We start from the raw sequence: 27,660 nt of genomic DNA, 5'->3' as shown, positions 1-27,660 counted from the left end.
GGTAACATTATTAGTTTATGTGGATACCAGGAGGAAGTTATATCTGTCTATTCTGAGTGACATCTTTCATTAAATTATTGAGTATGAGATTATGTGAATAAGGAGAAGATGGTAATACACATTTGCTTTACTTGGGTAGAGCTTTTGACACAATTCACCAACCACATTCATACTTTCATATTGAGGAAGTATATCCTCAGCAAGCTGATTACTAAATGTCTTGAAATTTAAATGCTGAAAGAGTGACAGTCAGTGGTCTGAAAGCCCGGATAGTAGCTGGGAGCTCAGTACTCCACTGTTCAGTATTGTTTAGTATTTTTAGCTTGTTCAGCATAGATGATATAGGAAGTTGCTTTACCATGGAGAATCCTGGTGTAGTGAGTAGTCCTTAGTGTGAAGGATGATAGAAAAATGAAAAAAAAGAAAGAAAGATTAATGCAGTCCACATAATTCCAAACTTTGGGAAATGAGTAGAGCAGACTGTTGGTGAAGATCTGACTGTGATCATCCTAGCAACTTTTCAACCTATTTACTAAGAGATTTGATGGAAGAAGAGGACTCTGCTAAGTTTCATAGAGTGTTGTGAAAGCAGGATGCTTGGACAAAGGTGAAGACTGCAGTTTTCTATCAGGGAAAGACAGTGCAATAATTGTCTTAAATCTTATTTTTCTTAAATTATTACCTGTACACATTAATACAAATGCAGACTTTCAACTGCACAGAAAAAAAAAGTAAGAACTGGTGCGTTTTTTTCTGTGGCTGAGCATTTTTTTCCCTCATGATGCATTCTGAAAACAATATCATATACCGTCTTTTGAAAATCTGTGAGTAACTGGCGCACTAATTGTTAATTGTCAGCCTGAATTTTAAGTTTTCTATCTAGTTCAGTCAGTCACACATCATTATTTAGGAAGAAAGTTTGACGTGGTATTCAAGGTGCTTTTACTTACTTAATGGGATGCTCATTAACTGTTATTTCCCTAATTACATCTCTTCCTTTTGTTTTCAACATTCGAAAGAAAAATTATTCAGTGATTGATAAGGAAAGAAAACATTCTGCGTGATGCTTTTAGAGAGTGAGGAAAGTAATGAAAGGATAGAGGGTTTCCTTCTGCAGCAAGTTTATTTATTTATTTGTTTTAAATCAGTAAAGTGCAATCAAATTATGGTATTTGTCAGGTTTACTGAGATAACACAAGATCTGGGTACCTTTAGAAAAATATAGAACTCAGTAAACTCATTTAGTATTCTAGGACATAAAGGACTAACATGGTTTGCTTGCTAATTTGGGGGTTGTCTTGGATATGGTTATCTCTGAACGGATAGTAGGAGAGGAGGAGGGTGAAGGCTTTCTCTTCAGAGCATCAGGATATGAGTCATAGCTCTTTTAAGCCCATCATTACCTCCCCACCATGGTTGTGGGAGGGTATTCCCTAGCCAGAAACTGAAAGCAACTTTTATAGGAGACACCGGATATCTATTTCAGTAGGGTCTGGGGGAAGGTGAGAGGGTGGAATAAGAACACCTATTTCTTTTATCACCTTCTTACTCACCGTAGATTAATGGTGCAGATAGGACCTCCATTGTACTTATGGTTGGCAAGTAACATAACTGCTTAAGTGATTATAATAACACCCTGGAAACTTTTCTGTATTTTCATTGTTTACTTTAGAATTTAAAAATGCTTTATTTGGATGGTAAAATAGGTACAGTAAATAACGCTGAAGCTTTTTCATTTAACTGTAAGACATAATACTTAGCGTGATTAGATCTGCAAATAGTAAGAACCTACCGTTACTCTCTTGCATTTTTCCCTCTCAGGACAGCACACTTTCCTCTCTTTTTCAACCCATTGAAAAGAGGTGGTTAAATATTGTAGTCTCAACCACTAACTTGGGTTTTGTTTTTTTTTCTGTGATCAGTGGGACTCAATGACCTTAATGATCTTTTCCAACACTTCCATCATCTCAGATGCCAAGAGAACAAAAGGCTGAAAGTTCCATTGCTTGTAGTAGCACTTCTGAGCAGTGCTAACATTTTTCTTCTGTAGTCTGTCAGTGATCCACTGTTCTGAATCCTAATACATGTCTAATCATTGTAATGTGGCTTCTGTTGTTTGTTAATAGTAAATGTTGGGCTAAAAACGCTGCTCTTCAGCAACCGGTGGGCTGAATCAGCAGCAGGTCATGGCACTTGATTTTGAATGGAAAGTTCTGTAGTCAGTATCCGAGGACTGATGGTAGGTAGTGTTTTTAGGAAGCAGTACTGATAATTTAGGAGTTTGGGGGGATGTTTCCTTATGAACTGTTCTTAAGAGGCTGAATTTAATTTCTTTCTGTTTCGACCTGTGTAGGAGGAGTGTTGCGTCTTTATAAAACATATTCATGAATGACCAGTAGAAGGCAATGTAAGGGAAATCTCCAAGTTTACAGATGACACTAAACTGTTTTGGTACTCTAATTTTGCTGTATTTGCAAAAAACTTGCATTTGCAGAAAACTGCATGGACAAAAGCATGGCAGATAAGCCCTAGCTAAACAGGAAAAATAAGCTGTCATAGAGTCATAGAGTGGTTTGGGTTTGAAGGGAACTTTAAGGATCATGTAGACCAACCTCCATGCCATGTTAGCAGCAACTCTCCCTAGATCACACTACGCAAAGCTCCACCCAACCTGACTATGAATACTCCTCATAGGTGGGGAACTAGCATAGGATGCTGAACTGAGAATGAGAAGGTCTTTATGCAGCAATAGGTAAAATTCCCCAAAAATGCTGCTTGTGACTATAAAGAGTGTTGAGAATGAGACAGTGTTTCTTTACTTGAATTTGTAGAGCAAGTCAGAAGAGCATCAGAATAAAGGCATTTATGGACAAACTTGTGAGTGTGTCAGAACTGATAAGCAATGAAAAAACAATTTAAATAGTGCACAAAATAAAATCCTGTTGGTTTTTTGCTGATTGTTTTTTTTTATGTTTGATATTCCCTTTTAAATTTTATTTTTATTGGGTCTTTCCCTTTCATAGTCTTCTGGTAGTAATGTCCAGGTAATATAACTATTCCAAAGCTACACAAAGACTCACTAGAACTTACAGAGATCTGTTATGAAAATGCAATCCAAGTCATACTAGCTAAAGTCATGTAATTGTCTAAAGACCTGCTCTCCGATTTTCCTTTCCTTTATCCCTAAATTAATGTTTAAAATATTTGTATCTAGGCCAGTATGTATTTTTTCACTGTATAATTAACAGTATTTGTGCTTAAGCCTCTGTGATCCAAATAATACTTCACCTTTTATTTTTGTGGTAAACTGGGAGAAAAACTAGTATCAAACTCAGTATTGAGACCAACAGAGTTGTTGCATGAGGGCTGAAGTATGAGAGCTTAGCAGACTTCTTCAGATGGTACAAACAATATTCCTAAGTGAAAAGATAATTTGCGTGCATTATTGTATTTTATTGGTTTATTTACAAACTGTATATCAAGATATGTTTGAGAAGGAGATCTGTCCAATCTTGGAATTTCAGTTAACAGAACACTGATTTTAATTTCAGTCTTATGATTTTGTTTTGGCAGTCAGTACACAGCACTGATGAAAGTGCATGGAGGAGAAGTATAAAGCATGTAAATTAAACTTAAAACACTTTAAAAACTATTTGCTTTACTTATTACGAATGGCTTAAACACTGTGTGTATGATGTTCTGCTTCTATTTGCAGTTTCATTGAAGGTTCTTCTAGGGCTCTGGGTGTTGGTAATCCCTGAATTAGCTAACATCTCTATTGTAAGAGACCACTTTTCGGTCTTTGCTGAGACTCCCAAAATGGATTCAGTCTTCACATTAGCTCTGCTTATGTTTTCAAAGATTCAGTGTATGGAAATGCCATATCAAAGTCTCAGCTTTGATTATGGTGCAGACTTCTAAATTATACATTTAATGGCTGATCTTAAAAATAAATAAATAAATAAAATAAGTAAATAGATAAATAAATAAATATTTTAGAATTAAGTTGTTTCTAAGTTTGAAAAAAAATATTTTAAAATTCTTTTGGATTAATGCATATAATCTTCATGTTTTGTTTTCAGTTTAGTATTTTTATGAAAACTGGTTTTTAAAATCAATTTATAATCATTATAATTAATCATCACAATCAGTATAAATGATACCTTCTGGCACCTTAATCAATCATGCATGCAAAATTCAACTTTGAAGCAACATAACCAGGTCACAAAGTTTATTTTGCTTTATTTTATTTTCCCATCTGAAACCACTGCATTTGGCTGTTCACTGGCCATGCCCTTTATCCGCATTACTAATCATTAGTGATACTGACTACAGGGAAGTGTGTAACTTCCTTGTTCCATTTATCTGCACCCTTTCCAGCCTATGTTCATTATTTTATTTTATTGTGACACTGTTCTTTCTCTTCATCACCTCAAAAAAAATGAGAAAAATGATATCACTCAGTAGGAATTTGTATTAAGTCCAACTGAAAGATGTTGGAGCTCTTTGAGGGTACTGTACTGCAGGAAAAGTGAGTGACCAGCTTGGCCTGGATCAATAGTCTGGCAGGGAATCTCGTGGAGGCCTTTTAAGCAGAATTTTTGAGGAAAGGGCATGAGGTCTGATGGTGGAAGATGAGGAGTTGTTAGGGTACTCTGTAAGAGCTTTAGACTTGTAAGCTTTTCCCAGTACTGTTGCTGCAGATAGAGAGAAAGCAGAAAAGGTTTTAATGGTTTCTGAGTCTTTTGATTTGGAATTAGCTGAAAATGAGTATACTAGTATTCCACAAGAGAGAAAGTGTTTCAAGTAGGTGTTATTTTCCTTTTATTTTAACAGTTAACAGATTTTATCTCTCTACCGTTCTTCACTGACTGCTTCACATTGATGATGTGCATCTCTGAGTTTATTTGTCACATCTAGCAATTTGTTGTTTGTGGGTGTTGAGAAAGGATTAAGCTGTGAAGAGGAGAGACAGAAGATCAGGGAACAGATTCATTTTTCTTTTGCAGGGTTCTGTGGGAAATCTGCAGGACTTTCTCATGGCACAGGCAGGATCAGCCACCAGCCATTTGTATGACATATTGTAGAGAGGTGGCAGGGTGCAGAGAACATGTGAGTTTTTAAATACCCAGTTAAACAGTATAGTCTTCATCTGAAATGGAGGATTGGCAACGTTATTTTCTTTCCCTTCGTAGCTGTCTTTCTCCCTGTGAAACAGGAGGCTACACGGTTGTGGAAAAGTCCAGCAGGAGCCATTGAGAAAGCTTCACACATCCTGCCCTTTAATCCAATTGGGAAATTTTCTCTCTATAAGAAGTGCAAAGAATTACCTGCGTCATGATTTTGTTTTTTACAGGTTAAGTGCTGTTATCTCATGCCTGAATGTGTTTGCTGTTATGAGGTGAGGCTGGGCACTGTGTTTTCTGCCTCACTTTGAAGTTGTTGATCCTTCTTTTGCATATTTTGCTGCTAATCTTGTTTCAAAAACCTGGTGGACTTCAGGAATCTCTACAGGTTTTTGTGTTCAGCGCACAGCAGCACCTTAACGTGGCAGAGCATTACAGGGACACAATGCATTCTGAGCCTGTTCCCGTAAAACCTCTTGGCACACATAATTATAAGGATGTGAACAAAACCAGGTCTCTGGGGTGACAGATCTGTCTGAAACTAAACTCCTCCTTTCAGGGCTAGAGATAAAAACACCGAGGAGAGCAGTCTGAAAAGCACAAGGATTTACATGCGCTGCACCTGCTGCTTGCTCATGCAATTCGCAACAGAAATTCAGCACTAAGATTCTCCTGGCCTTCCCTTGCTCTTCCAGCCATGCTGTTGGATGCCATTAGTTACTTATAGAAATCAATGTTTTTCCATCATAATGTAATCACAACACTTAATCCAGATCCTCTGTTCCATTTGGTGCGTGTTGATGGTTGTGGCCTGCACTGGCTCACAGCAGTCAGTAGGGAGCCTGCAGGCTGCCTCCTGGAGACTGCCACAAATCACCAATCAGCTCCGTGAGGCACTACACCACTGTGTGCAAAATGATGCTCTCAACAGAAAAAAATGACTGTTGCAGACCTCACAGAGCAGAGCTGAGGTCTTTGGGCTCTACGTTGCAGAAATACGAGCAAGTCCTACGATATCCGTACTGTCAGTTTAGTCAGTAAACATAGATAAACTTGTATTGCTGTGTGCATGTAAATGCAATTTCATGTTGATGTTACTGCAGATTAGAAAGCTGCAGGAAGCTAACTGAGCTTTAATGAAATAGTCACTTGGAGCAGCTACGTATTGGTCTGAGTACTTAGGAGCACATGGAACAGTAATTCCCAGAAGGTCAGCAGTCATCTTCACTCAGATGGTTCTCTCTTGGGTAAAGGATATCTGTCTCTCCTTACAAGAAGGGTAAGGCCCTTGTCTTGGGATGAGATTTAGTGTAGCACCTCCTGGCAGTGTTGTTACCCCTTTTGCTTTGGGTTATTTTTTGCACTTTTTTCTAGTGTACCACTCTTCTTTTCCATCAAAATACACAGATTTATTAAAGCCTTTTAAGTAAAACACACACACAAATCATCTACATGGAAATCTCAAAGTATGCCATCTCTTCCAACCTGTTAAGATATGTAAATATTAGCTCATTCAGATGTGTTTCTGTTCTGTGCTGTCTAGACACACCAGTTAAACTACTGTTTGTTGGGCAAGATATGCTGTTGATCCGAATAGTGATTTGTAACACTAATGAACTTGCAGTCTTCTTTAAATAAGCAAATAATCTGAGGAGCATAGACCCCATGCATATTCAAGAGACACAGCAAAGCCTGGTTATGAGCCTGGCTGCTGGATCTGATTTATTCTCTGGCAGCAGCTGCTTGCAGCGCAACTGCTACAGACTTTCTTCCTCAGATGTTCACAATGTGGCTAGAGTTGGGATGCTGCTGAATTCCAGATCCTTGCTTGAAAACAAGATGGTGCTAGAGCTCTTTGACAAGATGGTCACTATTTTCCTTATTGAGGATAAAGCTGAGTGTTCTCTTTCCTGGTCTCCTGTTCAGAAGCAATGGAGTCATTTTTGTTGAAGTTATTAAAGCAGAAATTCAGAGTGGAAAACATCAGTCTGTCACTTCTTAGAAGCTGACACTGCTAAAAGCAATTGAAAATATCCTCTAATAAGAACTGCTGGGGAACTTGTATATTGATGAATGTTACCACCCCATCTCTGATAATAAAAAAGTTTGTCATTGAAATGATTGCCCTTTTCAGAGTGAGAAAGTAGGAGAAAAACATAAAGGGGACTTCAAGCATTAAGGAATAAAAATATTTTAAAGTGAATAGCTTGATATCTGATTGGCAGGTTTATTTTAGAAAGCTATTTTTATATAACACCATTGGGAAAAATAAGCCAGATGATGAGCTATCACTTTATTTTTTAATAAAAAGTAGCTTATTATCCATGCAAGCATTGTCACTTATAACTACAAAATTGTCTGAGGAAACTTTTAAGATCCCAAAAATCGCTGCAGAGGGGAAAGGCACAAATGACACATCTGTCTTATTCATACTTCTGCTCAATTAGGAATTTTCCTATTGAATTAAATAGTCCTCCAAATGTGACTCAGTCTCTGCCTTTAAGTTTAAGTGGCCAGATATATGGCAGTATAGGAAAATGTTGGTTTGCCCAGTCAGGACTTCAAACACATTACACTGAAAACTAGTCTCTTATGTCTGTAGACTGCTGTAGTGAGGTTCCCTGCTGCTAAAGTAGTGATTAATTGGGTAAGTGAAGTAGAAGCAACATGAAGAGTATCTCCATTGTCAATGTAATTGATAAATAGCTATGGTGAACAGTTACTAGTATTGTAGAAAGCTGAGGTTTTTTTATTAAATAGAGTTTAAAAATTCTTTCAAAATATTCTCTAAGACTGTAAATTTTTTTTGCTCTTTTGGCATCTATGCCCTCCTAAGTCTTCAGCATCATAGCTGATCTATCTAGGCAGTGGATAATTCCATTCAAACTAGTTATGACAAATAGCTTAGAAAGCAGGTCATTCTAATATGATGACCATACAAAATGACCAGAGGTCAGTTGAATTTAATTACTTTTTTTTTTGTTTGTTTAATTCCCTTCAGGAAAGGCGAGAAGCATTATTTGATATCACATGCATGCAGCTTGTTCTTGGTTTTTTTACACTTACACTTGAATTTTAAGAGTTTACTAGCTAGTGACTTCTTGAAGAAAATAATAAAGTTGTGATAATGAGAATTGCTCTTTTTTATAATTGCTGTTTCATTCACAGTGTGATAATTACTAAGGTGGTTGTCATAACTATGTATTGTACAATGTCTTGGGTTTGGGTTTGATCACAAATGAGGTATTTATAGAAATTTTAGGATAAAACAAGTAAAATAATCTTGCCTGGGGTGTGAAAAAATGGCGCTGTTTTTCTCCTTGTCAATTCATTTTACATACTGAAAAAATACTAATGTTGACAATTTCATTTATTAGGGCAAGTGTGAATGGCCTGCTACTCATTCTTATTTGGTTCTTTCTATAAGTAAGGCAGTGTTCTTCAGTTTTTCAGCTCTCCAGCTTCTTTCCATTCCTTGCAAAATGTCATTATGCACATAAATGAACAAAACATTATTCAACGGTATAAACATTTCAGGAAGGCTGAATTTTAAAAACAAGTAAGGGTCTTGTGAGATGCCAGATTGCTCAGATGACAGATTGCACTTTGTTGCTTCCATTTTAGTAGTGGAAAACATTTTATTGTATTGCTAAATGGATCCAGGTCATCATTCTACATAATGCTGCAAGGAACCTGTAGGTGATTGTGTACTTTTGATTACTCAAATGTAATCAAATTTATAATTTAATTTTTGAAAGAAGTACTTATTTTTCAGCAAGGCCTTGGTTCAGTGAGATCTACTGAATTTAGCAGAGGAGAGTTGCAAAGAGAATGGTATTATGTATTTGGCCTGCTGCACTGAACAGTGGTCTTATTTTAAAAAGCTTAGTTTAATGGAATGAATCATTTAGGAAATTCATTATGAGTTCGTTAGGTGAAGATCTTATTTAATAAGAGAACCAGTTTTGGCCAGTTTCCTTCACTAATCAATTTAAGATTGTTTTTCAGTGAAGAGCAAGTGACATCCTTAGATCTCAGATGCATACCAAATGTACTGGGATGCATCAGCACTGGCATGGTGCCTGCAGTTTGCCCTAGAAGGAGAAAACCCCTGTTACGGATCTGGCTTTGTCTATGGTGGGCACGTGTTCTGTAAGAGGGCAAGTTGTGCCTTGCATTTTGCAGATGCTTCTGCCCCTCAGCCAGCTCAGCTGTGCAGGCCCATCCATTATGGTGAAGCCACACTTCACCAACACTTAGCAGTTAAACTGGTGAAAAATGACTTGGGAAGCTCTTTTCTGTTGATACCAGAGATTTTGTTGTGGGGAAGAGATGTGTCCTTCTGCTCTACATTCCTGACTTACGCCAGAGATTTAGTCATGACTATTTCCTCCATCTGACAAAACTGGAAGCTCAAAAACTGGCTATGCCTTGATCTGGGCAGTTGGCCAATACTAGTACAGAAGAGTTCTGTGAATGAAATCATATATTTAGAAGATATAGCTGCACAGTTTTCTTTCCCTACACCTGATCCCAGAGGATGTCATGGCAGCAAAGAGCGATTTTCCTTCCAAACATTTTCTGAGCTGTTCTATCAGTCCAGTTTTCTGCTTCATGAAGAAATGTTGTCAACTGCTGTTTTCACAAGGAAAGCTCCTTCTTTTCAGCTTAAGTATATAAAAGTCAAGGGAATAGCTACCCCTCAGAGTCTGCGACTGCTGTGGATGGTGGGTGGTTATTACATTTCCTTCACCTTGGTAAGACTTGAAGCCGTATATTTGCTTAGTGTTTCCCTAATATTAAGACACAAAATATGCAAATAATTTGTTTTGTTTTTAACTACACTGATTGCTATAAAGTTTATGTTTCCTGCAGTTAACATCATTTATTTTTGTTCTCTATCCAAGCTGGATAATGCAGATGAACAAGCAGCCCAGATCAGACGTGAACTAGATGGACGTCTGCAACTGGCTGAACAAATGGCGAGGGTAAGCGGCTGCTTTCAACATACCTTCATGAGAGTGAGCTGATACATAGTTGGTGTTTCCAATTTCTCATTCTGAAGCTGACCAGAAGGTCATCTGACAGTATAACAGTCTGGCAGATGCATTTCTCCCTGCTGTGCAGAATATATGTCAGCAGGGTTAGGGAGAAAGCAAAACTTGTTTTCCAAAGTTGTATACCGTGTAATCCTACCATTCCTTCATCAGCAAGTCCAGTGGTGACAGAAAGGGTATATTATCTGCACTTTAGGGAGTGTGTATTTTGGAACTGAACTAGATTATATTTTATATACAAAATGCATTGTGCTGTCCTAAGGGTGTAAACATAGTGTTTATGTCTTAACTACATGCTGTATGTTAATATAATTTTAAGCATGTGAACTGTAGTTTACATTTCCAGTTGAAGTCAAGCTGCACTGCAAGTAGCAAAATTATGAGTGAAACTTGTAGGTCAAATTAGTGATAACAGGGTAAATTTATAAATTATTGGTGTAAGTTTTAGAAAGCCAAGATTGTTTTTTTTTCTGTCATGTAGGTAGGATTGCTACTGTCCCTGGCCATATCCTATTAAACTTTGAGGAGAGGCTTTTTCAAAGACAATCAATTTCTTTTCACTCTTCTGTGAAGCCTTGGATTGTTATCAAAGATGTCTGATAATGCTATGTTTGTTCCGCGTTCTTTATGCTGTAGCTCCAATAGTTTAAAATATTGTATTTGCAGAAAACAATATATCGTATTTACATTATTTACACAAATTGCAAGGTTTCAGGTTCGCTTGTTTATTTGAAACGAAAAAGAAATGGTTATTTAGATATATAAATTTCATAAATAAGAATCTGGAGGCATAAACTTCCAGTAAAATTAAAATACATAGAAGTTTTGAAATAATTTTAATGCAGGTGAAAATTATGAGTGTGATTTAAACCACATAAATCTTCATTTCCTAGCTAATGTACATAGACTGCATATCAGTGGCTTTCTGTCAGTGATTTTCTTTATAGAAATATTTTGTTATTCACCTTTTGAAAACTGTCGTGGTTTCTACAGTGCCAGTTGCACAGCTTTGCACAGAATGAGGAACTCCATTCTTACATGGTATATCCAAGTCAGAAGTCAGAATTATCACATTTCTTTTTAAAAATGACTTAAATTGTATATGTTTGTATATAGATATATGTATACATATATATACTTTTTTTCAATCCTAATTCTAGCAGCTGTATGAATTAGTAAGATCACCTAAACCTAAGCAGTCAAATGCTGCAAAGAAGCTATGACCGTTCTTTTCAGAGCTCAAAAATGAGGCAAAAAAGACCCAAAAAACAAAGAGATACTGGATTATGTTTTCTAACAACTCTGTTAGTGAAGAAAGTGGTTACCTGACTGGAAGAAAATTATTATACTGCAGTATCAATATTGCAGCACAGCTAAAGGAAAATTTCTGCATGCAGTTTTCTCAAAAAGGATCATAGAATCATAGAATGACAAGGTTGGAAGGGACCTACAGGATCATCCAGTCCAACCGCCCTCTCTTTTATTAAGGTCTTGTTTGTGGTTCCTATAGTACATTACTAACTGATTTTAAGGTATAAGTTGTTAATTACATGCTGTAAGTTTATTTTAGCAGAAAAGATCATTTAACCTACCTAAAGGATGCAGAAACCTTAGAAATAGCATTGATCTACAGTAGCATAAAATCAACAGGGAACTTGTGCATCAATTTTCATCCAGCTGTTTCTTCAGGTGATTTAATTTAAATTAGTTGGAATCAAAGTATGTATGACATAATGGGATTTTCTACCTTTTGTAACTGGTGATATCCTTTTCTAAGCCAAACTTTTACGTGATTCTATGCTGAGTTTACCCAGTATCTTTTCTCCCTGAGAACTGCATGCTGAAAATCCATGTTAGTTCTCTGTCTTAATAAAGAGAACTACAGATCCATCGGGCTTGTGTGTCCATTGGGTCTTTATTTCAGAGGGAGGGAGAACAACTAAAAACACACGCTATTCTTCTTTGGTCTCTAAATTAGTTTAAATATTATGTGCTATAGCTATTTGTTACAATTTCACTCTCTTCAAAAAGAAAATTAAAGGCATGGGGCAATTCATAGTGATCAGTGTCTTTATGGAGGATTCTTACCTGTGTCTCATGAGAGATGGAACAGAAATAAAGGCATCGGTGTATACTCTGGTTGTGCTGCCTGACTTCAGTTACTGCATCCTCAAATTACAAAAGATCATAATAATAAAAAAACATGCAGGAAAATGTGCTGTAAAAAGCTTCCCAAACTTTTACACTGGCGTAGAGAAATGATCTTTAAAAAGGAAAGATCTTTTAACAACTTAAGTCTTCTCCTTCTTCTCTGTTGGCATTGTGTTGTTTTAGTGATCCTCACAGGATAAGGTACAGTTTGATTTTGGTTTTGTTTTTTGAGAGGGCCACATGTAAACAGGAGAAGGTATGTCTATTTACAAGGGTGGATAGTGACAGGACAAGGGGAAATGGTTTTAAACTGCAGCAGGGGAGGCTTATGTTAGATATTAGGAGGAAGTTTTTCACACAGAGGGTGGTGATGCACTGGAACAGGTTGCCCAAGGAAGTTGTGGATGCTCCATCCCTGAAGGCATTCAAGGCCAGGCTGGATGTGGCTCTGGGCAGCCTGGTCTGGTGGTTGGCAACCCTACGCAGAGCAGGGGGGTAGAAACCAGATGATCATTTTGGTCCTTTTCAACTCAGGACATTCTGTGATTCCATGATTCTATGATTCTCTGACTAGAGAATGCTAATCCTTCCCTCCTTCCCTTAATTTGTTATGTTCTAACTATGAACAATTATTTATTTATTTATTTATTTATTTATTTCTGGGAGATTTGTTGCAGGTGTTTTGGGTCACAGTTTGCTTGCCCGATCTTTGTTATCAAAACCAAATCAACTGTAAATTTTAACATAAAACGTTTTAAGACATTTCTCTTAATGACTAATGGTAAAAAATATTTTAAGAGTTTTTTAAAGTATTTAAAAATTTAAAGTTTATTTAAAGTTTATTTAAAATTTAAAGTATTTTAAAATGTTTTAAGAGCAAGGTGCTTACCTTGACAGGCAGTAGCTGGGGAAGGATGTTTGTTTCTCACTTAGAAAATAATCTACTTTTACAATAATCTACATTCTTGGGCTCACACATGCAACTTGGATTTAAGGTTAAAGGATTCTGGATGGCAAGAGGTTTCATTTTTACAAAATGCCCCATTATATTTTTGATGTGTTTTGCCTACTACGTTTGAGGAATATGATGGAAATCTCAATTCAAGTTATATTTCTTCTTGTCAAAATTACTGTGTTTTGGACATGACTCACCTTCCCATTACTGTTTTGATGTGATAGAGATAGTTAGGAATTCAGAACGTTATTTTTATTCAATATCTAAAAGTGAGAACAAATTAATAAATTAGAATGATCTAGAGTGTGACATGACTTTTTTCCTCCCTAATGTTTAAAATATATCTTCCAAGGAAAGAAAATTCCCCAGGTTCATAACAAGAGAAATGGAGAACATGTACATAGAAGAGTTGCGGTCGTCAGTGAATTTGCTAATGGCAAATTTGGAGAGTCTTCCAGTGTCTAAAGGTGGACCGGATTTTAAACTGCAGAAGTTAAAGCGATCACAAAATTCTGCGTTCTTGGACATAGGAGATGAAAATGAAGTTCAGCTCTCAAAGTCTGATGTGGTCCTCTCCTTCACGTTAGAGGTAATCTCACATTTCACAGAATGTGTGTTGACAGTTTAAATTACTAGAATAGCTAGAATGCCTATTTCTTGATATTTTTTCTTTGTTGCTAATTTGTGCTAATCATTTTATGTTAAAGTAGTAGGTTATAAATTGTCTCCGATAATCAAGAGTTAGAGTGCAAATACATGATACAGTTTCCTCTTGCAGCAGTAGCTGCATTTGATTCCATGCAGCAATGTGGGAAGTTGAGTCTCCCACACAACTGTATCTTTAGACAAATTCCAGTACATTAGGTACCAAATAACGGAATACTTGTTATCACATACTTATTCACAGAAGTTTACAAGTAAGATGCATTTTCTTACTGAAAGCATTTACAGAGAAAACCAAAAGCATATATTTTTTTAGTGTTGATCATAGCAGACTTATGCTAATAAATTCCTTCGTTTTCTTCAAAAGAATATCTCATCTTTACCAAGGTTATGCTGGAAGTATGCTCTCCAGAGATGCAATCTCAATCCATATGGAGTTGAAGGCACTTCAAGAGGAAGCTACAAATACAGATAGTTACATAAATGTAATAATGAGAGCATCATAGATCAGGTCCAGTTCTGAACATGTGAATATCAGGAGATGCTGATCTATGTCTCTTGATAATAACAGAATCAAAATGCTTTCCAGAGTGCATATTGCATATTTGTCTGTCAGAAGATGCCACATTTAAGTGTTACGCGCTTGAAATGGCTTCAGTTTGTTAAAGAGAATGGATAATATTAAGGAATAAGTATTTCAATTGTTAAATCATTTAAAGCAAACAAAAGGTAGGTACGTTTTTTAGACGGTGTATTTTCATAAGCAAATAGCTTTTTTCTTGTAAGGTTCAGAATTCAGATCTAATTTTCATTGACATGTCCAAAAAGATTGAAGTCTTCATTCAAGTACAAAAGGTAAATTACTTATCCTGCTGTTTGCCATTTTGATACTACTAGCTAATAACGTAGAAGACAAACATCAGCTTTTGAAGAGTGGTAACATCTGTCCATAATTCCATATGCCACAAATTATTAGTTTGTCAGGCATGTAAAACAGTCTTAGTGCTGAATGCTGTGCACCTACATCTCATGCCGTGCCTCTCCCAAGTGGAATGCAGAGCCTGGAGTGATGCCATCAGCAGTAATAACATGGAGTATTTCTGAAGCACCCAAAAAGAACCTGAAAAAGATTTTCAATAACATATATACTTTTTAATCTTCAAGCAAGTTTGCTTGGCAAGGGTTATAGGAAGAAGAAAAGCTTTCTCTGTACTTTTAGATAGAAATATTAAGTAAAAATGATATGATATTTGGAAAGAAAGCACAAAAAGATGAAAACAATCATAAAATGAAAATGACAGTAAATGTAATTTACTGTGAACTCGTTATTGTAGCAGTGTGGGTATGTTTACGGTGCTGCACACCAGGAATGCAGATGGTTGGGTTTGCTGAACTTCAGGGTTGGTTTTTTTTTGTTTCTTCCAATGCACCAGGGTGCTCCAGGACTAGTGACCTCCAGTTCACTGTGGGCAAGGCAGCAAGGAATTAGTGTCATTCTACAGATAGCAGTTTTCAATAGGGGAAATTTTCATTTTAATTATATTGTTAACCATGTAAGTCAAGTTTGATGCCTGAAAAGTATGTATAAATGTTCTATTCTTGGGAACTGAAATCTTGAAGGTAATAGGGCACAGGAGCTGAGCTGAGATTCATTTAGGCTGAAACATGGGAGATCTGCTCTCTTTTATGCAAATCACAATGGGCAAATAACAAAACCTGACTGCATTTCCTTGGAGACAGAAGACATTATTTCTTGGGGGGAAATATGTGATATATGCAGAATTTTGTATTTCAGTATGTAGTCACCAGCCAGATCCTCACTGAGAGCTGCAACACAGGTACATGAATAAAGAAGAAATTGATAATGTGAAAACATTTGTGCAGAAACACTGTTACTTGTCAGTGGACTGCAGGGGCATGAGGGGTGTTCATCTGCCTCTGCCTTGCACTGCTAAGACAGAGCAGCAGAACATTTAAGCAACATTTATACATTCTTGTGGGAATGGACCTTGTGCTGAAAGGTGGGAGCCACTACAAGCCACAGTGACTATTCCTGAAGGTTGGGTATTTCATCAAAGAACTTATCTGCAGAAATTCATATCATAAATAAAATATCAGAAGATTTAATTGCTTATGTTCTTCAGCTGTTGGGCAGAATTTAAGGAATACACAAGCAAAATTTAGAAAGCTGTTCATTAGCTAATGAGGTAGTTAATCAGCTAATGACAGTTTCCTTCCTAATGAAATGCAGAGCTCTCCTCCATTCATAGAATCCAAAAGTGCTAGCAAAGATGAATGTGCTGTGCAATTAAACTTGAGGAAAATAAGGATCAACATAAAAAAATGAACAAACGTGAAGTCTGCATTCAACGAGATTATATGTTTGATGCGTGGAAGGACCACAGAGGCAGCATCAGCCAAAGGGATCTCTAGTGCAGTCTGGCAGTGATCATTGATCACTTTTATAACTGTTCGAATTCCTGAACCACTAAAGATGGAGAAGAACAGAGATAATTACATCATTGTCCCTGAACTGCTGTTATTATTTATGAAGCGTAATAGGCAGTGGTGATAATTTATGGGTAATGTAAAAATGTTCTAAATGATCAGTCTGTCACCTCACAGCCATTTTGCCAGACATCTAACAATTAGTAAGATTTGGGGACTTTTAAAGCACAAAGGATTTTACAGCAATGAGTGAAATCTGCCTTGGCTCACCTTAATTGAAGTGAACTGACAAGTTGCAAATGGTTTGATAGGCAGACATTTTAGTAGTTGCTTGCTGACCTTCTGTAATCAATTGCCTCTAGTGAGACCAAAAGTAGTCATTAATTTTGTCACCTTTAAGATGATCAAAGTAATACTGTTTGGTGGGTTGTTTTTGTTTTCTTTTTGTTTATAGTTCAGCTGAGGACAGCTTCTCTGCTGATCAAATGGACAACGTTTTTTGCAGTTCTGTAGGCTCAAACGTGGCTGAAAAGAAAAGCAGCTTCTCCAAAGCAAGCAGGGAAATTCAAACAACTTTTTTTTCAGATTTTCTCTGAATTGGAAACATCTGAAGTATAAGAATTTTAACAGCTTCACACTGTGCCACGCTGTAAGGTTTTTAAAAGATACAGAGCAGTTGAAGTTAGACTGTGTTTAGCTCTTCTGGGTAGTTCAGAAGAGCTGAAAAACTATGGGATTTCCTAACTGCAGCGTCCCCAGTGAGGAAGTTTCACACCAGTGGCTTTTCTCCCATCTCTTCCCCTTGTGTCCCCATATGCACACTGCACCTGACTGCAGGTAGTGAGTTGGGAGAAGGAAAAGGGGTAGCAGAAAAAAAAACACAGCAGCTGAGAGTGATGCTCTCTGTCATAGTAGAGGTGAGATTCAAGGGAGCAAAACTGCTCTCAAATTCAGCTACTAGCACTGAAGTTACAATAGGACTGAGTTTTTGCCAGAGTAAAAGTGGAGCAAAAATCTCCCTTCCTTGTGTATGCTTCTGAAGATGGAAAAAGAAGGCAACATTAGAGCTTTTCTCTGTCTTTGAAGAATTCAGACAGTGGGTTGTGGGTTTAGTTGTGTTGCGTTTTTTTTTTGCTTTTGTTTGGGTTTTTTTTTTTCCTGTGTGGAGCTTACTGCCACAATAGCCATGTTGTGTAATGCTTTCTGAAGTGTGAAGGATGAACTATTTGCTTTCTTTTCACCAGATTGTTATCATGGAAGTGCAAGGTTTGAAGTCGTTGGCCCCCAACCGCATCGTGTACTGCACCATGGAAGTGGAAGGTGGTGAGAAACTGCAGACTGACCAGGCTGAAGCATCTAAGCCACAGTAAGCTACTCTGCTTTGCTGCATGTGACATCTCTTTCCTTCATATCGTGGCAGAACCTATAGCTTGTATGGTTTTTACAGTTTAAGTTAGCACTGGTTTATTCTAGTGCTGGGTTTATTCTGCATTTGTTACCTTAAATTCTTTCTCAAAAATTACAATATTCATATTATTTATTTATGGTGAAGTAAATACAGAGTGTGAACTCTGTCCAGAAAATGCCATTGAATGTATGTGTGAATGAGTTGGAGACTGCAGTGTTTTATCCTCTGGAAATACAAACCTCTTGAAAGACGTTAGCCCAGGGTGATCTTATGTATTCTAGGTTAACGTGGTGGTGGCTTTGTGGAGTGTAACTTGTACCATTGGTGGAAAATCAATACTCAGTAATCAGTCTTGACAAAGCTTACTCACCTGCTGAGCCTATTTCATTTTAAATTATAGGATCCACTTCTTCCAATTAATTTTTGAGGGAGGCGGCCAGCAAATCGACTTGCAGGGGAAAACATCATGCCATCTGTAGCTGAGTGGCGTAGAGGAAGAAAATTAGGTGTGTTTTTTTGTTGATTTGTTTGACCTACACGCTGACTTCAGACACTTTTCTCTCTGTTAAAATGTCATTTGGAATCTTTTGTAGATACCTTTCCAGACAGTGAGTTGGGGTTTTACTGGCACCATAGTGTGCCCTGTGAAAATCAATTTTAAAATTGCAGTTGTTACACCATCTGAGAAAACATCTTAAAGTGAGTTAGGATGAGAGCTTCTGTTCCATTCACACCACAGATACAGACCTCTGATAGGCAAAATTATAAGCACCAAGTATGTGCCTCTTCTGAGGTTTGGGGAGGAAGAGATCTTATTTAGGAGCCTTTCCTATCTGTGTAGTCAGATGAAATGTCCCTGACAAATAAGCCAGCAGCCTGCTATAGTAGCATATTCAGATGAGTTTTGCAGAACTCAAGGAGATCTGGCAGTATGTAAAATTCACTTGACTCTCTCCTTGCTGTGTGTTTCTTCTCCAGGGCTTGGGCTTTGCATTTGTATGTAGTAGGTGAGGAACATCTAAAAGCAATGATTACATAAAATACCTACAGATTAATGTCACAGAGCAAGGCCACAAGTGGGAGTGCAACATTCTCTATTCATCTGATGACCTGTTGGAGCATGTTCTGGTGGTTCTTGGTCCTGTGTGAGTTGCTGGGCTTTGTCATGGAGGGCGCACCTCAAAGCTGATATATGTAACGACATAGATGTTGTTTGTATCTATTTCTGTATACAACAGGCAAAACATGTCCGGGTGGTTCATGATCAGTTATTGTTGACAAACATACTGAGGGCTACAGGTAAAGATGAAGATTATAAAACCAATCAGAAGGTATATTCTGCATATTGATACATTCCCTAAAAATTAACAGTAATTGAGTTAAGGTGGAATTTGTGGAAAGGAAGTTCTGGAGTAGATGTAGTCAGTATGAGAACAACTGTAGCATTTGCAGGAAAAGCGGTAAGATTGGGACCTGCTCTGAGTTTGTAAACTGATTTAGAGGATTTCAGGCTCAATACAGAAATAGGAAGAAAGATGGGTTATGGGCTATTCCATATAAGGGTTGCTGTGTGTATAAATTTCATATGGTCTTCTATGGAAAAAAAGAATATGCATCCATAGGAAGTAGAGGACTGTGAGATGCCTTGAATTGCTCCATGTAAGATAGTGGCCGGGATTTACTGGTGCTGTTGTTCTGCTATTCTGCAAAGCTCTGTGATTTAAAAGGGTGCAGCTGATAGAACTCTAACATGTATTTGGTTCTTGTGCTGAGTCACACTATTTTCCATTATGCTGGCAAGCATAATTATGACATTTTGGCAAACAGTAGGCCTAAGAGCATAGAGGCAGATGTAGTTCTTGAGCTTATACGGAGATGTAGTTTGAGATGACAGAGAAGGATACTGAATTAGACAAGATGAAATTAGCAAATTATAGGCAAACAGTAAAGCTGCCTATGGAATTGGAGGTCTTTTATTCCATGGTTTCATCTTTCTGTTACAGCCAAACCAAACTAATTTGGCAGCAGCTGTGTTGCTCTTTTGGTTGGTGGCAAAGGGAACTAGGGAACTTTATCAGGAAATTTTACAGGTGAGAGAGAGCCTAGAAAATATTGTTATGGATGGGGAGGGGCCCTCAATTTTTAGAGGACTGTGTAAGGTGTCTCTATCCCCTATGGCAGCCTGCTTCTGGTTCTTCTAATGCCTTTCTTCCAACTATGTCCAACACGCCGTTCATCTCAAGCAGTTGTCTACCTAGTCTTATCCCCCTGCACTCAGAAAAATTCCTTGATAGGGATCTGCTGAGAGACGGGAAGGGAAGGATAAAGGGTTGGATGTTCTGCAAAGTGAAGGTGTGGGAAGAGGTGGAAACTGAAGTGGCATTCTGCTTCTGTTGACATTAGTCCTGGTGCTGCTGCTACTCGCTTTTCCTCTCAGCCCCTTGGTGGCAGTAGGGAAAGCTGTATAAGCAGAAGCCCATGAACAGACAGCACATCCCACTTCTGATATAGGAAAACCAAGCTGTCTGCTGCCCCAGGGCATGCCCACTTTGCCTGCTGCTGGAGCTGACTGCTTACTGGGATAATTTCCAGTAACACCATACAGATATAAAGGAAAATAATCAGTAAGGCTGGAGGAGAAAACACAGAATTCATTGTGAGAAGAAGCTGAAAATCGAGAAGAGCTGAATTTCATCATGGCTCTTCAAATCACTAACTGTAACACATTTACATGTAACAAACCCCAGAAAAATGAGAACATAACTTCACTTTTTATATAGAATATGAAGCTAGAAAAGGGTACCAAGGCTCCTCTACTACGAGTAGAATTAAACAGTGATGGAAAATGAATTTTTCACCAGCCTAGGGAGGCTGCTGGCAAGAGCTCCAAATCATGCGCTTGTCACAGGCATTTTCTGGAGTTGCACTAAAGCTGGTAGATACATTTGTGAAGAGAAGCAGTGTAAAGCAGTCTTTATTCCCTTTTTCTTTTATTTCATCTGTGAAGCATCAGTGTACAAAGTGCAGTGCTAGTTCTCAGCCAGTAGTTTCAAAAGCCTTGACAGTGAAAAGCAGAAGACTGGGAACTCAGATGAGTGGTTCAAACGGAGTGCAAACCAATGTGACCTTAGCGTGGAGGTTAATAGAAGCATGATTCAAGTAGAACCTGATTTAAGGATTTATTTACTTCCAAAATGCTGAATATTTCACTTTATGGCTTTTAAGATACGTATTGAAGCATCCTTTTGAATACTTGAATGTTTTTATGAGAGTAAGAAGTAAATTAGAAAAAAATATTTGTTCTTCAAGTGAAAACGCCTATGCAGAGCCCCGGAGAATAAAAACTCAGTTTATCAGTAAGAATTGTTTTGTTTTTCTGGTTTCTTAGTGCTTTTAACTCCTGCCTGATTTCTGTCTCTGATGATAAATAATTTTATAAGTTTGTATTGAAGTGCTCCATTCTAGTGTATTCTTCTTTAGCAAGCTGAATGGATCTGCTTCTGTGTATTCTACTGGGCAGTTAATGATCATTCTCAGATGCAAATGCTATAAAATAATATAATTTGACTGAGCTTGGACAGTTATACAAACAGATCAGTTACACAGCTTCCAATGCCTGTGAAATATTCTTCATTCCTTCCAACTGTTTCTAGCCTTTTAGCCCCGCTGAAAATCCCTCCAACAAAGCCTGTGACCTTTTCTGGCAGACATCAGTAACAGAGCCTTCAGAGGACCCCCTTGAGCTCCAGGACTCTTTGCATCATTTTCTTGCAGTGGCTCCACAGGGAGTGTCTTGCAAAATACAGCACTAATTTCATTCTTCAGATGTTACTGATGTGGCTGAGTTTTCAGTCGTGTGGAGTCTGGCATCCGCATGTTTTCTTATCATTGATTTTATTCATTCTGAATATTAAATAAGGTTGTTTCTTAAAAATGTTGTCTTCTGGATATGGATAATCATGCCTAATAATGAAATTTGGGAATGTGTTGGTTTTTATCACTGCAGTTGTTAATCTGTCATCGGATGTTTATGAAGAAGGAAAAGATCCCGTCTGATATGAAGAGAAAATTTTGATGCTACAAGCATATTCATCATGTAAATAAGACAAATGAGATGATCATTTGTGCTGCCAGTGACTGTATAACCTTGTTAAAATGGCTGTTATATTAGAAATACATGAACAATGTGTGATTAAGTGTCTGCCCAGAGGAGGCAGGGAACCTCAGTCAAGGCTGCATGAGTATAATAAATGCTGCTCACTTTCTTTCTATGCCATATTGTACCAACATTAATTCCATGAAGTATTTGGGGTATGACAATACTTGCAGACACATAATCAAAGATTATTTAGTAAGGTTTTGTAGAAGGGTGTTGTTATTTTTATTTTTATTTTTATTTTTATTTTTTAAGAGGGAAAATAAGAGCTTAATTTTCAAGACTTTGAACTTCCTGAAATGGCACATGATCACTCTTAAAAAAACACGAATCTTTCTAATATAATTTGTTGGTGACATTTTCATGTTGTGACCTAAGATGGTTCGTATGGGGGCAGGCTAAAAGTGTTGGGGCTCTTCAGCCTGGAGAAGGCTTTGGGGGAAACTTACAGTGGCCTGCCAGTACCTGTTGGGGCCTACTGGAAAATTCATGAGGGACTTGTTATAAAGGCATGCCGTGACAGGATGAGGGGAAATGGCTGTAAACTAGCAGAGGGTAGATTTAGTTTAGATATTAGAAAGAAATTCTTTACTATGAGAATGGTGACACACTGGAACAGGTTGCCCAGCAAGGGTTGTGGATGCCCCCTCCCTGGAAATATTCAAGGCCAGGCTGGATGGGGCTATGGGCAACCTGGTCTAGATGGAGGTGTCCCTGCCTGTAGTGGGGGGTTGGAACTGGATGATCTTAAGGGTCCCTTCCAACCCAAACTGTTCTGTGATTTTATGAAGTTACTGAAGGTAAAGGGATAGACATTTATAGGGTGTGACAGTCACCTTCCGAGCATCAAATGGTTTTATTCATTCATCATAGTAACTGCGACTTCATAATTTTTATTTTTGATTAAGGGAAACACAGAGGTGATCATGTCTACAACCATCACAACTTGGTTGCATGATGCAGATAGTGCAGTACCTAAAGAAAAAGGGAAGGCATGCATTTTTTCATCTACTTTTCATCTACGTCTAGTATCTGCATAAATAAGGTTAATTTTGATCAGTAATACTTTAATTATACTATTAATCATTCTGTATATTGTTTGTATTTGTAGTAATCCATCTTTTTGCACATGCACTGGAGGAAAAGAAGGATGAAACAGCTGTCTCTACATTGTATTGCTTTGAGTCTTGAGCATAAAACTGTGGACTAAATTTGAGAAGAAATGAGGGATAGAAACACTACTTGCTCATAGACTGTAATCATAATGTTCTCTTCCTCACAAGCCAACTAATTCTTCTAAGGATGTGGATATTTTTTTCCAGTTGTATTTCTGGGTGATTTTTTGGTTAAAATGAGTAACTTTGCAGAAGGGATTTTTAGAGAGGGATAGTGAGATTGTGGTTCCATTGTGCCTCATCTAACCTTGCTCAGTTTGTTGCTTATATGCTTTCCATTACACCTCCTGAGGATAAATAATCTTTAGAATTTAACTGCTTAAGCAGTGTCTTTTATTTGATGGATTTCACCTGTTCTTTTGACTATTAGCTCTGGAAGTTTTTAATTTTAATTGCAGGTAATTGCAGTGAAATCCCAAGATGATTTTACAGAGGATAATAAAGTAGAATTATTCAGCATATTTGGCATCCAAACTTTTCTTCTTTAAAACATAAATGGATTTTGTGTGTCATTTACAAAAATGAGCCTGTATATAAGAGAACCTCTGTGTATTCCCACTAAGATTATTTCAAAGACTAACAAATAAGACACGTGATTTATAATTATGTTAACATGGACAATGTAGTAACCTTGGCTAAGTTGGGCATCATCTTTCAGTATTTTGGAATCTTAGGGAAGTGAAAGAGATAAAGATCGTGCAGGAAACAAGGCTCATCTGCTTTCATAAGCAAGATTGGAGTAAATTACATACTGATTATCCTTGTCTTTGAAGGATAAATTCCATCATGGCTTTGTCTTGGCATATGTCAGAAAGTCTTTCTTCTTTCATTGTCATGATTGGAGCAATTCTCAAAATAGGATGGAAGAAATTACCTGGTAAAAAATTGGGTGCCACATGCAACTATTGTATGAGCCTGTCCAGTGTCCAGCTGCAAAGAGGAGAAATAAAAGTGCCAGTGGAAAATTAGCTGATGCTTTCTTGGTTCTGCAAAGGAAGAAATGGGAGAGGAAAACACACATTTATCCCAGCCTGTGTTCTGGATTAATGATAAAAGCATTTCGCAGAAGGGATATGGACTCAGCTAAAAATTTACATGACAGTTTTATTCAGCTGTTCTTGTTGCCTGACCAATTGCTTGCTCCTTTAAAAAAGGAAATAATATCTAATCATCTCGCGTATGAAGATCAGTATGATATCCACAAGGATAAAAATGTTGGGATTTCTAAAATGAGTAACTGTGTATATTACATTCCAGTATTAATTGCTACATTGTATTGTCTAGCAGATATTCCCCTCTTTTGTTACAGAGCAATATGAATTTTCTATAGGCTTCTGGTCTTAAAGGCTATTTGAAACTCGACTGGATAGTAACTTGAGCAACCTGACCTGACTGGCTTTGTGCTGATCTTGAACCAGGTGACCTCCAGAGGTACCTTCCAGCCTAAACGTTGCTGTGATTCTGTGATTAACTCCCAAAATATTCTCTTGTAATCCTGTTTACCTAAGGGACATGAGAAAATCTCCCTGTTGTTAGAAGGGAGTATTCACAGATCTGCTACAGGTGTGGTATGGAACAAAGTGGGAGGAGAGGAGGTAATTAAGGTTGGCTGTAATTACTACTCTACTTGGACAGTTATCAATAAACATAATCCTTCTGCCTCTAGGGCATATATATTTCATTTTCTTCTTTTGATTGTTCTGTCTAAATCCTGGTTGCTGTTCTGATTCTATGTGCCAAGCAAGTTAATAACTGCCTGAAAGAGACAAGGATTTCTCCTCTTGTATGATGTTTGTACTCTCAGAGACTGTGATTTGGTGCACTGCATCCTGCTGCAGCCAAGCAGAAGTCAATGAGAAGGGGGCTTCCCAGTGAGCAGGTTCTCTGTGCAGAGTAATACTTTAACTCCCTTCGTCTGGTGTCACTGCTGAGCTGTTCAGTGAAATAGCTCTTTCTTAATACCGTAATAAATGTTTTGTCCTTTTGTTTTTAAAAATAACTGTCAACTTACTTCATCCCAAACCCTTTCTCATATTCCCTAAAATCTTGTAGACTTCTTTTTTCCTTTTTTTTTTTTTTGTGAAAGTCTAACAAACCCAGGGCTTTGGCAGTCTATCAACCTCCACTCAAGCATAATATCACTGCTATGATACAGCGGCTGTTTGGGGATGTCTCTATCCTTTTACAGTTGTAATAAATGCCTTGCAAGGCTGGGATCAGTTTTATGTTCTACTTTGTTCAGTGCACTTTGGAAACCTTGGGGCTTGAAGGTGCATGTCCTGCTGTTATCACCTTCACTCTGACAATTAAGACTTGGAGAGAGGCAGTATATTCACTGCTTAATGAACATGATATATTTGTTTCCAGTCTGATTCCCACCTGATCCACAGCAAATGTGATTAATATATTGCAGGCAGGCATAACGTTGCACTAAAGCATCTCTGGATGTGTGATCCAGCTTCAAACTGGAAAGCGTTTAGCTGTGAGTAGTATGGTGTTGAGCCAAAGCAAATTAAGCACTGCTTAGAAGAAAAATGCATTGGATCAGGCCAAGCATCATATGAACATAGCTGTGAGGTCTCTGGCTGGGTCAGAGTGAAGGCAAAGACAGCTTACATCTGCCTGCAACACATCACATAGCAGCATGGATGTCTGTCAAAAGAAGGCCGGGAAACGTTACCTCACATTCTGCCTCAAATTGTGTTCACCTCCTGCAGTTTTCTGATAGAGTGGAGGTGAAATTTGAAATTTAGTGATCTTCGCACATCTAATCTCTGGAAAACTGATTTACTGAAAATTGTTACTGGGTAATTGTGTGGAAGAAAAGTTCCTTGGGATTTCTGTCAGCTTTGGCATTATTAAAATGTCCCATTTTACATTTGCAAAATGTGCCGTTCTTCTGTCCTCGTCTGGAGTGACTTTACAAAAATCTGCTTAGATGGATGGAAATAATTTCTAAGTATTTCACCAGATGCAGTGTTCAAACTGGGACAGATCTGATGTTTTTTATTCAGTTTTGATTTTGTTGTTTTGGGTGAAGAGACAGGTTAAGGAAGAGGATATTGGAAAAAAGAAGCTTTGAAGATCTTACTTTTGATCCCTATTCAGTTTAAGAATACTTTGTGTATCTCAAATCTTTGTGCCAGTTTCTCATCCCAGTGTGAGCAGGCTCTTCTTTCCTGTCAGTGTGCCACTATGCTCATGGATTCTTGGGCATGAGGATGTCAAGATCCCCAGTACTTTAAGAATACAGAAAAGTCCACTGGGCAGATGTTGTCACAGATGAATGACGCACAGGAGAGAAGCAGCAATATGTTTTATTGGTATAAGAGTGATTTTGCAAGGCTTGGTGGTTAAATAAGTCGATGGTTAAACAGGATGCAATGGCCAGGTATATTCAGTATGCTGCATAAAGGACAGGATCACACAGACTTGTCAAGACTCTCCTGCTGAGTCCTGAGGCTCAGAGCAGATTCCCTTGCTTTTTAGATTCCTCAGAACAGTGTGGGTTCAGCTGAATTCAGTATTAGTTTCAGACTTGGTCAACAGTTTATGCCTAAAGCATTATGTGCACAATCAATCTAAGATGCAACTTACCACAGTTTCTGCATAATGTTAGTCTCTTACCAAGGATATGTCATGGATAAGGAATCTCTCAGCCTCAAGGAACGACCTTGAGAGGTGTTCCTATTCCTGGCATGTAGCCCACTGCAGTGGGCTCTGGGCTGACCCCTGTTCATGGAGTAAAATTATTGACTCAAAGTTCTACCTGCACATCAGCTGTATTTTGTTTGGAGCGTGCTCAGTTAGCCCCTGGTTATTGTGTTGTCTTCCCAGAGTCCAGCTTGAGTCAGATGCAGCCATTGCTACCACACTGGTGCTATTGCTTGAGCAGGGTTAGCGGTGAGTGGTCAGGTTGCAGAGTAGGGAGTACACTGTTACAGATGAAGAAAGAAAATGTGTAGGTCTTGAAACAACTGAATTAGTACTTAGCATATAAAGTGTGATTCTCCAGGTTAGTGTGCCTGCTTGAAAGCAATGCCAGCAGATTGAGAGTAGGAGTAGCTCAGAAACAGAGGCAGAGTAATGTGGACAGCTGATAAGAACAGTAGGTGTCAGAAAAAAGGAGCTTCAGAATAAAAGAGAAGTAGTAGAATGCCAGATGGAATACTGAAATTCTCTGATTTGATTCCTGGGTGTTCCTTGATAGACTGTGCAGACTCAGATAAGTCAGTCTATTTTGTGATGTGCTTTCCCACATCCTTAGGCTGAGATGACAATATCTATCGACTTCATCAAAGTGCTGACAGTGCATCAACATTTGTACAACATTTGGAAGCTTTAAAGTGCCACACTAATACTGAAGAGCATTAAAAAATAGGCTTTGCAACTTTTAACAGTGTTGTGACGGATTCTTTTCATTCTGTTTCAAGACAAAACATATACATATAGAAACTATGAGATCATAAATGGGCATGTTTTGCTTTTATACCTGTTACCAGTCCCTGGCTGGGTTTTAAA

At 37.8% G+C, this 27,660-nt stretch overlaps 1 protein-coding gene across 14 annotated transcripts in view; it reads left to right on the top strand.

Annotated features, from left to right (window-relative positions):
• CADPS2 (calcium dependent secretion activator 2) overlaps nt 1-27,660 on the top strand; it is a 279,319-nt gene that overhangs the window by 105,702 nt on the left and 145,957 nt on the right. For all 14 annotated transcript variants that reach the window (XM_032442782.1, XM_015852971.2, XM_015852964.2 and 11 more), the window contains exons 4-6: nt 10,034-10,114; nt 13,642-13,878; nt 17,645-17,766. In XM_032442782.1, the coding sequence (XP_032298673.1) occupies nt 10,034-10,114; nt 13,642-13,878; nt 17,645-17,766 (440 nt within the window). The remainder of the gene's footprint in view (nt 1-10,033; nt 10,115-13,641; nt 13,879-17,644; nt 17,767-27,660) is intronic.

The sequence above is a fragment of the Coturnix japonica genome, chromosome 1 (assembly GCF_001577835.2).
Source record: "Coturnix japonica isolate 7356 chromosome 1, Coturnix japonica 2.1, whole genome shotgun sequence".
NCBI classification, from domain to species: domain Eukaryota; kingdom Metazoa; phylum Chordata; class Aves; order Galliformes; family Phasianidae; genus Coturnix; species Coturnix japonica.
This window is presented reverse-complemented; position numbering and strand designations above follow the sequence as displayed.